This window comes from Scyliorhinus torazame, chromosome 6 (genome assembly GCF_047496885.1).
Source record: "Scyliorhinus torazame isolate Kashiwa2021f chromosome 6, sScyTor2.1, whole genome shotgun sequence".
Taxonomy (NCBI): Eukaryota; Metazoa; Chordata; class Chondrichthyes; order Carcharhiniformes; family Scyliorhinidae; genus Scyliorhinus; species Scyliorhinus torazame.
In genome coordinates this window covers 15901179-15913960 of record NC_092712.1, presented here as the reverse complement: position 1 = coordinate 15913960, position 12782 = coordinate 15901179, and the positions used below count along the sequence as shown (strand labels likewise).

General features: G+C 48.0%; 2 protein-coding genes across 7 annotated transcripts in view; one reads left to right on the top strand and one right to left on the bottom strand.

Moving 5' to 3' along the window:
• Window positions 1-4289, bottom strand: part of bop1 (BOP1 ribosomal biogenesis factor) — a 256999-nt gene extending 252710 nt beyond the window's left edge. Inside the window, exon 1 of one of the 2 annotated variants that reach the window (XM_072507966.1) lies at window positions 4150-4289. In XM_072507966.1, the coding sequence (XP_072364067.1) occupies window positions 4150-4167 (18 nt within the window). In that variant the 5' untranslated portion in view covers window positions 4168-4289. Of the gene's footprint in view, window positions 1-3397; window positions 3833-4149 lie in introns of those variants that run through there. The other variant, XM_072507965.1, reaches the window with a different exon arrangement.
• Window positions 3901-12782, top strand: part of hsf1 (heat shock transcription factor 1) — a 179781-nt gene continuing 170899 nt past the window's right edge. For 2 of the 5 annotated variants that reach the window (XM_072507971.1, XM_072507969.1), the window contains exon 1: window positions 3901-4207. In XM_072507971.1, coding sequence (XP_072364072.1) covers window positions 4112-4207 — 96 coding nt within the window. In that variant the 5' untranslated portion in view covers window positions 3901-4111. The remainder of the gene's footprint in view (window positions 4208-12782) is intronic. The other 3 variants (XM_072507968.1, XM_072507967.1, XM_072507970.1) reach the window with 2 other exon arrangements.

Here is a 12782-nt window from a genome sequence, read left to right as displayed (position 1 = left end):
GGAGTGTTGGCCTTTATTGGTAGAGGGATTGAGTTCCGGAGTCAGGAGGTCATGTTGCAGCTGTACAGAACTCTGGTACGGCCGCATTTGGAGTATTGCGTACAGTTCTGGTCACCGCATTATAGGAAGGACGTGGAGGCTTTGGAGCGGGTGCAGAGGAGATTTACCAGGATGTTGCCTGGTATGGAGGGAAAATCTTATGAGGAAAGGCTGATGGACTTGAGGTTGTTTTCGTTGGAGAGAAGGTGGTAAAGAGGAGACTTAATAGAGGCATACAAAATGATTAGGGGGTTGGATAGGGTGGACAGTGAGAGCCTTCTCCTGCGGATGGAAATGGCTGGCACGAGGGGACATAACTTTAAACTGAGGGGTAATAGATATAGGACAGAGGTCAGAGGTAGGTTCTTTACGCAAAGAGTAGTGAGGCCGTGGAATGCCCTACCTGCTACAGTAGTGAACTCGCCAACATTGAGGGCATTTAAAAGTTTCTTGGATAAACATATGGATGATAATGGTATAGTGTAGGTTAGATGGCTTTTGTTTCGGTGCAACATCGTGGGCCGAAGGGCCTGTACTGCGCTGTATTGTTCTATGTTCTATGTTATTGGCAAATAGGGTTAAGGAAAATCCCAAGGCTTTTTACACGTACATAAAAAGCAAGAGGGTAGCCAGGGAAAGGGTTGGCCCACTGAAGGATAGGCAAGGGAATCTATGTGTGGAGCCAAAGGAAATGGGCGAGGTACTAAATGAATACTTTGCATCAGTATTCACCAAAGAGAAGGAATTGGTAGATGTTGAGTCTGGAGAAGGGTGTGTAGATAGCCTGGGTCACATTGAGATCCAAAAAGACTAGGTATTGGGTGTCTTAAAAAATATTAAGATAGATAAGTCCCCAGGGCCTGATGGGATCTACCCCAGAATACTGAAGGAGGCTGGAGAGGAAATTGCTGAGGCCTTGACAGAAATCTTTGGATCCTCACTGTCTTCAGGGGATGTCCCGGAGGACTGGAGAATAGCCAATGTTGTTCCTCTGTTTAAGAAGGGTAGCAAGGATAATCCCGGGAACTACAGGCCGGTGAGCCTTACTTCAGTGGTAGGGAAATTACTGGAGAGAATTCTTCGAGACAGGATCTACTCCCATTTGGAAGCAAATGGACGTATTAGTGAGAGGCAGCACGGTTTTGTGAAGGGAAGGTCGTGTCTCACTAACTTGATAGAGTTTTTCGAGGAGGTCACTAAGATGATTGATGCAGGTAGGGCAGTGGATGTTGTCTATATGGACTTCAGTAAGGCCTTTGACAAGGTCCCTCATGGTAGACTAGTACAAAAGGTGAAGTCACACGGGATCAGGGGTGAGCTGGCAAGGTGGATACAGAACTGGCTAGGTCATAGAAGGCAGAGAGTAGCAATGGAAGGATGCTTTTCTAATTGGAGGGGTGTGACCAGTGGTGTTCCACAGGGATCAGTGCTGGGACCTTTGCTCTTTGTAGTATATATAAATGATTTGGAGGAAAATGTAACTGGTCTGATTAGTAAGTTTGCAGACGACACAAAGGTTGGTGGAATTGCGGATAGTGATGAGGACTGTCAGAGGATACAGCAGGATTTAGATTGTTTGGAGACTTGCGCGGAGAGATGGCAGATGGGAGTTTAATCCAGACAAATGTGAGGTAATGCATTTTGGAAGGTCGAATGCAGGTAGGGAATATACAGTGAATGGTAGAACCCTCAAGAGTATTGAAAGTCAAAGAGAGTACAGGTCCACAGGTCATTGAAAGGGGCCACACAGGTGGAGAAGGTAGTAAAGAAGGCATACGGCATGCTTGCCTTCATTGGCCGGGGCATTGAGTACAAGAATTGGCAAGTCATGTTGCAGCTGTATAGAACCTTAGTTAGGCCACACTTGGAGTATAGTGTTCAATTCTGGTCACCACACTACCAGAAGGATGTGGAGGCTTTAGAGAGGGTGCAGAAGAGATTTACCAGAATGTTGCCTGGTATGGAGGGCATTAGCTATGAGGAGCGGTTGAATAAACTCGGTTTGTTCTCACTGGAACAAAGGAGGTTGAGGGGAGACCTGATAGAGGTCTACAAAATTATGAGGGGCATAGACAGAGTGGATAGTCAGAGGCTTTTCCCCAGGGTAGAGGGGTCAATTACTAGGGGGCATAGGTTTAAGGTGAGAGGGGCAAGGTTTAGAGTAGATGTACGAGGCAAGTTTTTTTACGCAGAGGGTAGTGGGTGCCTGGAACTTGCTACCGGAGGAGGTGGTGGAAGCAGGGACGAGTGACATTTAAGGGGCATCTTGACAAATACATGAATAGGATGGGAATAGAGGGATACGGACCCAGGAAGTGTTGAAGATTGTAGTTTAGTCGGGCAGCATGGTCGGCACGGGCTTGGAGGGCCGAAGGGCCTGTTCCTGTGCTGTACATTTCTTTGTTTGTTCTTTGTTGTTCCCTTCCCATCAATTTCTGGTGTGCCCCAAAGACCTAACATCGGCCTGTTTCTACTTCTCACAGGCAAAGTGGTTAGTTAGCACTGCTGCCTCACAGCACTTAAGGACACGGGTTCGATTCGGACCCGAGTTTGAACGTTCTGCGTTGGTTTCCTCCGGGTGCTCCGGTTTCCTCCCACCGTCCAAAGACGTGCGAGGGTAGGTGGATTGGCCATGCTCAATTACCCCTCAGTGTCCAAAAGGTTAGGCTCCATACAGAGTGACGAAGATCGGGCAGGGTTTGGGCCAAAGTAGGGTGCTCTTTACGGAGGGTCGTTGCAGACTCAATGAGCCGAAAGGACTCCTTCTGCACTGTCGGGATTCTACAAATCCATGTTCATGCTGCCCCTTGACAAAATACAAGTGTCAGTGTTCCCTTGCGTACGCCGACAACATCCAGCCCTACCCTCAACACCTCATGGTACCAATTTATCAGACAGCTTATCCCACGCATCCTGTACTGGACGAGCAGAACGTTCCTTCCAGCTAAATGGGGCTGTGACCATATGGAGCCACAGAAAACTGCAGTCAGGCAGACACACATCAAACAGAAGGGGGGGGAAAAGCCACGTTCAAACACTGGAGGGAAATGCCATCTTGTTGAGCAGTTTAAAAATCACTGGGGCACATTGAGCCGGGAGGAGAGCACGCCATCTCGACACGGGGTGATTGGCACAGGAGGGGGCAAGTGCCCCTTGGGGATTGCGGATGGATGGAGAGGGCAGGAGAAAGGGAATGAGGAGAGAAGGAATGAAATGGAAGGGGAAGGGAAGACTAAATGGGGTTGCAACCCCAGAACCACGTTGGAGTCTCGGTCTCCAAACCGCCCGCCACCCCGGGGTCCGCTCCAAGTAAACCCGCCAACTTTTGAAAAACATTGAATGGCAGCACCACACAGACCTGCTCCTCTCCCCCGAGGCCCGGCAGCGGCCTTTTCTTCCCTCCGGCGCTGCTGCTGCTGCTGCTGTCCGCAGCCGGCGACATGCTCTCCGCCGCCATCTTGCTGCAGGAGCGGGCGGGCGGAGGAGGAGGCGGCGGCGGCGGGCGCGGACCCACACCCGCCCGGTGGCCCACCGGGCCGCCGAACAACCGCCGCTCCCGCACGCGGCAAATTAAAAATAAAAGGAAGGAGCGAGAAAAACCCGCCCCGAAAAATAAAAACAATAAACTCGCGAATTTGAAAAACGATGCCGGCGAAGGGACAGCGTGACGGGTCCCGGAGAGTCAAGGGAGGAGGGGTTGTTTGTTTTTTTTTCTTCTTCTTTCCCGCGACATTTTTTTTTTTGAATCGGGAGTTTCGTTTTCCAGACCGAACATTGGAAATAAACGAGGTTTTATTTTTGTGAGGTGAATGGGGGGGGGGTTAGTGCGCGGCCTGGGGGGGAGGGGCGCCGCCGCCGCCGCCGCCTCAGTAAGATGGCGGCCGCTGGCGGGGAGTGTGCGGCCGCGGGCTGAGGTGTCGCCGCCGCAGAGAGCCGATCGCGCCTGTCCCTCGCCATCATCTGCACTCTCCTCTCTCTTCCCCCTCCCCCCTCCTCCAGCACACTCAGCGGCCCTCTACACCCTCCTCCTGCCCCGCGTTTGAATCCCACCCCGGGGGCCTCTCGGCTCCGGATGGACCCGCACGGCAGCAACGTCCCCGCTTTCCTCACCAAGCTGTGGACTCTCATCGAGGATCCCGACACCAACGAACTGATCTGCTGGAGTGCGGTGAGTGAACCCGGGCCTGGGCGGCGGGGAAGCCTGAGGCCCAGGCCGCAGTCACCAAAAACAAACGCGCACGGTCTGCTCAATCGTTGCTTCAGGGATAAAAATGGTTTTAATTTTAAGTCTTTTTTTCCCCAAATGCAAGGTCATTATTTCGCCACCCGACCCTGTTTTGGACACAATAGGTTGTCTGCGTTTACTTTCCCTTTCGACGGTTAATAATGGATGTAAAGAGCTTTCTCCTTTCCCTAAATCTTATTTATTTGATTGGATTGGGTCCCCGGATCCACCGCCAACACCCACACTTGTGTGTTGTGGGGGCTTTTCACAGTAACTTCATTGCAGTGTTAATGTGAGCCTACTTGTGACACTGATAAAGATTATTAATTAATTATTGTGAGGAGCCATAAATGCCGAGTCGATGATGGAAGGCGAACCTCAAAAAGACAAACCGTGTACTGCAATGGTATACAACTCTGGTGACACAGTGAAGGGTTTGTGCACACTTGATTTGATTTGATTTATCATTGTCACATGTATTAGTACACACTGAAAAGTATTGTTTCCTGCATGCTGTACAAACTGCATACCGTACATAGGGAAGGAAGGAGAGACTGCAGAATATAATGTTACAGTTATAGCGAGGTGTAGAGAAAAGATCAACTTAATACGAGGTAGGTCCATTCAAAAGTCTGATGGCAGTAGGGAAGAACCTGTTCTTGAGTTGGTTGGTACGTGACCTCAAACTTTGGGATCTTTTTCCTGACGGAAGAAGGTGGAAGAGAGTATGTCTGGGGTGCGTGGGGTCCTTAATTATGCTGGCTGCCTTTCCGAGGCAGCGGGAATTATTGATATAGTCAATGGATGGGAGGCTGGTTTGCGTGATGGACTGGGCTACATTCACGACCTTTTGTAGTTTCCTACGGACTAGGGCAGAGCAGGCTCCATACCAAGCTGTGATACAACTAGAAAGAATGCTTTCTATGGTGCATCTGTCGAAGTTGGTGGGGGTATTAGCTGCCAAATTTAACTTAGGACATTCTGGTTTTGTGCTCACATTTAAATAATAATTGCTTATTGTCATAAGTAGGCTTCAATGAAGTTACTGTGAAAAGCCCCTAGTCACCACATTCCGGCGCCTGTTCGGGGAGGCCGGTACGGGAATTGAACCCGCGCTGTTGGCATCGTTCTGCATTACAAGCCAGCTGTTTAGCCCACTGTGCTAAACCAGCCCCTACACACTGGTTTACAGACACTCGCACCGTCACAGAATGCTGGAACTTCAGAAGAGCAAGGGGTGACTTGACTGACACATAAGATCCTGAGTGACATCTTCACAGGGTGGATTCGGCTTCAGTTGACAGGAAGGCAAATGCAATGTTAGCATTCCTATTGAGAGGGCTAGAATACAAGAGCAGGGATGGAACATACAGTGCAGAAGGAGGCCATTTGGCCCATTTAGTCTGCACCGACCCACTTAAGCCCTCATTTCTACCCGATCCCCATAACCCAATAACTTCTAACCTTTTTGGACACTAAGGGTAATTTAGCATGGCCAGTCCACCTAACCTGCACATTTTTGGACCGTGGGAGGAACCGGAGCACCCGGAGGAAACCCACGCAGACACTGGGAGAACGTGCAGATTCCGCGCAGACAGTTACCCAGCAGGGAATTGAACTTGGAATCCTGCAGCTTTGAAGCCACAGTGCTAGCCACTTGTGCTACCGTGCTGCAGAAGATGTACTTCTGAGGCTATATAGGGCTCCTGTCAGACCCCCATTTGGAGTATTGTGAGCAGTTTGTGCCCTGTAAGGAAGGATGTGTTGGCCTTGAAAAGGGTCCAGAGGAGGTTCAACAGAATGATCCCTGGAATGAAGAGCTTGCCACAATGAGGAGCAGTAAGGACTCTGGTAAGAAAAACTATAACCCAAGGCCACAGCCTCAGGCTGAAGGGACGATCCTTTAAAACTGAGATGAAGAGGAATTTCTTCAGCCAGAGGGTGGTGAAGATGAATCTGTGGAACTCTTTGCCGCAGAAGGCTGTGGAGGTCAAATCACTGAGTGTCTTTAAGACTGAGATTGATAGGTTCTTGATTAATAAGGGGATCAGGTGTTATGGGGAGAAGGCAGGAGAATGGGGATGAGAAAAATATCAGCCATGATTGAATAGCAGAGCAGGCTCGACGGGCCGAAAGGCCTAATTCTGCTCCTATATTTTATGAATGGAAAGGGTGGGAGAATCTAGAGGGGGGGCCTCTGTTTAAAAATAAAGGATCATCCATTTAAAATAGAGATGCGAATGTTTTTCTCTCGGGGTCATGATGTATTGGGAACTCTCTTCCTCAAAAAGTGGTGGAAGCAGAGTGTTTGAGTATTTTTAAGGTAGAGTGAGATAGATTCTTGATAAACAAGGGTGTGGAACATTATTGGGGGTAGGTGGGAATGTGGAGTTGAAGTTACAATTCAATCAGCCATATTCTTACTAAATGTCAAAGCAAGCTTGAGGGGCTGAATAATTTGGATGTTTGCCCTGCTGTTGCCCTTTTCTGAAAGAAGACGCACAACCTTCTCAAGGGCATCCAGGGATGGACACTAGATATTGCTCTTACCGGTGACATCCACAGTCTGAATATTCATTTCCTTACGATAACTTTATATCTTGCGATTTCTGATGGGCTCTTACATTGCCAGTCCTCCGGTGAGAGGGGACTTTCACCTGGCATTCTGCCCGAGTCCTGATTTTTGTTTCAACATTTGTAAATTATGTTATTAGCTTCAAGATAAGGCTGTCTGGCATTTACCATATCCCAGGGAATTTGCAGTGTGGGCAAGTCATTTTGAAGTTGTGTACACATGGGCGGCACAGTGGTTAGCACTGCTGCCGCACAGCAGGGACCCAGGTTCAATTCCAGCCTTGGGAGACTATGTATGAAGTCTGCACGTTTTCCCCGTGTCTGCGTGGGTATCCTCTGGGTGCTCCAGTTTCCTCCCACAGTCCAAAGCTGTGCAGGTTAGGTGGATTGGCCATGATAAATTGCCCCCAAATGTCTTTTTTAAAAAGTTAGAGGGGAGTACGGGGATAGGGCGTAGGTAGGGTGCTCTTTCAGAAGATTGGTGCAGACTCGATGGGCCGAATGGCCTCCTCCTGCACTGTAGGGTTTCTATGATCTCTGACATACACTTTGAGATATGGGGCCCAATTCTAAAATAATTATCCCTGATAAAGAAATTACACCTGCATCATTGAGGCTGGGGAGATTTCCAGTCGGTGACATCATTTCACTGGCTCGGTCTCTTTTGATAAGGGCATGAGTTCCAGGGCACGCTTTGTCCTTCATTGTGAATTAAGACCTACCTGTAATTACATGATCTGGTTGTTTGAATTAAGGAAATATTTTCAAAGGTTTAAAAAGTAAAGCACAAATTCTCAATATAATTACAATAGTGGTAAAATTCCAGAAGCTGAAACTCGCTGGAGGAAATGCTGAGAGTTTGTTCATTCAGCATGTGCTTCAAGAATTGCAGACTTCTTGCACTTGGAATCAGTCTGGTTAACTGCAGTGGTTAAGTGGGACATTACTGGGGCTCCATCTACAGTAATATTGGTACAGTGGTTAGCATTGCTGCCTAGCAGCGCCAGGGACCCTGGCTTGATTTGGCCTTGGGTAACTGTGTGTAGAATTTGCACATTCTCCCTGTGACTGCTTGGGATTCCTCCCACAATCCAAAGATGTGTGGTTTGGGTGGGGTTACGGGGATTGGGCGGGGGAGTGAGCCTACAGAGAGTGCTCTTCAAGAGGGTCGGTGTAGGGCAGCACGGCGGCGCAGTGGTTAGTAGTCCAGCCTCACGGCGCCGAGGTCCCAGGTTCAATCCCGGCTCTGGATCACTGCCTGTATGGAGCTTGCACATCCTCCCCATGTTTGCATGGGTTTCGCCCCCACGACCCAAAAATGTGCGGGGTAGGTGGATTGGCCACGCTAAATTGCCCCTTCATTGGAAAAAATGAATTGGGTACTCTTAAATTTATTTCAGAAAAACATGGAGGAAATATTGTGCCTAATGGCAGCAGAAAATAGAATGATCATTTTAAAGCCACAATCTGCCCCATCACTTTTTGTTGCTTCCAAGGACTACAATGGTTCACATGATTCCCGATGGTCTATTTCTCTGCTTTGGCTTTAAATGCCTACAATCCACACGAGTTCCAGGTAGACCAAAAGAAAAACAAATATTCATGGTGTGAGGCTTCATACAATATCTCCTCTGTACAGCGATTAATCCCCAGGTGTTGTCATTCACATTGAAACAAATCTTCTCACTTTTTAAAAATAAATTTAGTGTACCCAATTATTATTTTTTCCAATTAAGGGGCAATTTAGTGTGGCCAATCCACCTACCCTGCACACCTTTGGATTGTGGGGGTGAAACCCACGCAGACACGGAGAGAATGTACAAACGCCACATAGAATGACCCGGGGCTGGGATTGTACCCGGGTCCTCAGCGACATAGGCAGCAGTGCTAACCAATGCCGCCACAAATGTCCACACTTAATCAGTCACTTGATCAGAGAACATTTGCCATAGAGAGCATCCTATCCGGCTGCATCACAGCAACTGCTCGGCCCAAGATCGCAAAAAACTGCAGAGTGTGGTGAACTCAGCCCGACGCATCACACAAGCTTGCCATCCTCCCATTGATTCTGTATGCACTTCTTGCTGCCTCAGGAAGGCAGACAGCATTGTCAGAGACCCCTCCTACCCAATCATTGCCCTCTTCCAGACCCCTCCATCAGGCAGAAGTCTGAAGGCCCGCACATCCAGACATAGGAACAGCTTCTTCCCCACAGTTACTAGAGTCCTCAACGACTCTCCCTCGGACTGATCTGTTCCCTGTAAGAACACTATTCACGACGCCCTGTGCTGCTCTTGTTGGATCTTGTTCCACACTGTAACCAATCGCTGTTTGTTGATGCACCACTTTCAATGACTCTGTCGATTATTCTTTTGTCTACTATGTACGTACTGTGTACGTTCCCTTGGCTGCAGAAAAATACTTTTCACTGTACTTCGATACATGTGACAATAAATATCAGTCTATGGATACTGTACTGGCCATAAAGCAGCCATGCTAAGCTGGTTGTTTTTCTGAATCTTGGCTTTACGTTGACCTAGAAAGCCAATGCACAGACATTTGTACAAGTTAGCCTTCCTCTACCCACTTGTAGATTTTTCAGATTTGGGCCAACATTTGTTACAAAAACAGAAACATCTGAAATTAAAATACTCGATCCTCGAGTGAGGAATTATTCACTTATTGTCACCTGGAAGTCAAGAGAATCCCTACAGTGCAGAGAATGACCATTCTTGTCCATTGAGTCTGCACCGATCCTCCGAAAGAGCACCTTACTTAAGCTTACTCCCCTGCACATTGGACCGGATTTGATTTATTGTCATGTGTACAGTGTAAAGTATTATTCTGCGTACGGCCAGGCAGATCTTTCCAGACATGAAACGTAGGATATATAAATACACAATGTAAATACATAGGCACAGGCATCGGGTGAAGCATCGGGAATGTGGTACTACTCGGTGGGGAAGATGTGTGAAGAGATCTGGTCAGTCCATAAGAGGGTCAGTCAGGACTTTGGTAACAGTGGGGAAGAAACTGTTTTTGAATCTGTTAGTGCGTGTTCTCAGATGTTTGTATGGAAACATCACACAAGCTTGCCATCCTCTCATTGATTCTGTATGCACTTCTCGCTGCCTCAGGAAGGATGGAAGGAGTTTCAGGTCTTTGATTATGCTGCCCGCTTTCCCAAGGCAGCAGGAGGTGCAGACAGAGTCACTGGATGGGAGGCAGGTTCGTGTGATGTACTGGGCTGTGTTCACGACTCTCTGTAGGTTCTTGCGATCTTGGGCCGAGCAGTTGCCATACCAGGCTGTGATGCAGCCAGATAGGGCGCTTTCTATGGTGCATCTGTAAAAAGTGGTAAGAGTCAATGTGGGCATGCCGAATTTCCTTAGTTCCCTGAGGAAGTATAGGCGCTGTTGTGCTTTCTTCGTTGTAGCGTTAAAGTGGATGGACCAGGACGGATTGTTGATGATGGGCACACCTAGATATTTGAAGCTGTCAACCATCTCCACCTCGGCACCATTGTTGCAGACAGGGGTGTGTACGATACTTTGCTTCTTGAAGTCAATGACCAGCTCTTTAGTTTTGCTGGCGTTCAAGGAGAGATCGTTGTCGTTACACCACACCACTAGGTTCTCCTATCTCCCTCCTGTACTCTCACTCATTATTGTTCGAGATCTGACCCATTATGGTCGTATCATCAGCAAACTTGTAAATAAAGTTGGAGCCAAATTTTGCAACACAGTCGTGTGTGTATAAGGAATATAGTAGGGATTAAATGCGCAGCTTTGCGGGACCCCGGTATTGAGGACTATCGTGGAGGAGTCGTTGTTGTTTATCCTTACTGATTGTGGTCTATGGGTCAGGAAGTCGAGGATCCAGTTGCAGCGGGAGGAGCCAAGTCCTAGGTTTTGGAATTTTGATATGTGCTTGGCTGAGATTATGGCGTTGAAAGCAGAACTGGAGTCGATGAATAGGAGTCTGTCATAAGAGTCCTTGTTGTGATGTTCCAGGGATGAGTGTGGGGCCAGGGAGATAGCATCTGCTGTGGTCCGGTTGTGGCGGTGTGCGAATTGCAGTGGATCAAGGCATTCTGGGAGTATGGAGTTGATGTGTCTCATGACCAACCTCTTGAAGCACTTCATAATGATCGATGTCCAGGTCACCGGACAGTAGTCGTTGAGGCATGTTGCCTGGTTCTTCTTTGGCACCGGTGTGATGGTGGTCTTCTGGAAGCAGGTGGGAACCTCAATGTAGTAGGGAGATGTTGAAGTTGTTCACGAACACACCCGCCAGTTAGTCCGCCCAGGATCTGAGTGCACGGCCAGGGACTCCGTCAAGACACCTCTCACGTAACCTTTGGACACTTGAGGGGCAGTTCTGCGTGGCCAATCCACCGAACATGCACATCTTTGTTTGTGAGAGGAAACCGGAGCACCTGGAGAGACGGGGAGAAAGTGCAAACTCCACACAGACGGTCACCCGAGGCCAGAATCAAACCTGTATCCCTGGCGCTGTGTGAGGCTGTGCCGCACATTTTACTTTTGCTGTTGATGGTTCAGGATAACTAACTCTAGGTTAATGACGAGTCGACATGTAGATAAACATTGATGTTAGAATCACTAAGTGGAATGCCACGTGGATCTGCCAGTTTGGATTGAGTTTAAATGTTAAATGTTATTGCTAATCTTCTGTTGGATACAAATTGATGGGAAGGCCTGATGGAAGCATTGGGCAGGGATGTTTGTCATTGAATTTAGATCTTTTTCTCTGGCCATATTTTTTTTTATTTGATTGTTGGATGTGGACACATTGCCCTTGAATTGAGTGGCTTGCTCGATCATTTCAGAGAGCAATGTGATGGACCTTCACATGTAGTCCAGATCAGGTAAGGGTAGAAGATTGCCTTTGCTAAAGGACATTAGTGAACCAGATGGATTTTTACAACAATCCAGGAGTATCGTGTTCAGTATTAATGAGACTAAGCATTTTATTCCAAATTTATTAATTGAACTCCCCCAGCTGCCAATGTTGGATTTTAACTTGTGTTTCTGGTGCATTATTCTGGGTCTCTAGTCCAATGACATTACCACTATACAACTGTCGGGCAGCACGGTAGCACTGTGGCTTCACAGCGCCTGGGTCCCAGGTTCGATTCCCCGCTGGGTCACTGTCTGTGCGGAGTCTGCACGTTCTCCCCGTGTCTGCGTGGGTTTCCTCCAGGTGCTCCGGTTTGCTCCCACAGTCCAAAGACGTGCAGGTTAGGTGGATTGGCCATGCTAAATTGCCCTTAGTGACCAAAAAGGTTAGGAGGGATTATTGGGTTACGGGGATAAGGTGGAAGTGAGGGCTTACGTGGATCGGTGCAGTCTCGATGGGCCGAATGGCCTCATTCCGCGCAGTATGTTCTACGTTCTACCCAATATCTCGAGTGAGATTTCAGTTAACTGGGAGAAACAGCATATATTTTCAAGCAGTTATTTTGCTTTAAGCTTGCCTAGTTTTTCCTGAGCTCCAATTTCAGTGAGTTAGTCTGGTACCTTATTGACGTGTTTTGTGTGTAACTGAGCCAGAGAATAGGAAGAATTGATTTTTATTTGTGCAAATTGAACCTTTGTTAGGTGGAGGTGGAGAGGAGAATGCTTTACTGGAGAGCTTTGGTGGTGGGAGGAAAATATCTAGGCCTACACATGTTTTGGGAATATATTTGTTCTTGGTCTCTCTGAGAACATGTTTTGGGACCTTCCCGTATCAGCCTCCCCGAACAGGTACCGGAATGTGGCGACTAGGGGCTTTTCACAGTAACTTCATTTGAAGCCTACTTGTGACAATAAGCGATTTTCTTTCTTCTTCTTTCTTAGACTGGCTCTCCCATAATGATGTTTGCCAGTGAATTCCAGGACATTCACAGAATCACAGAATACTACAATGCAGAAGAGAACCT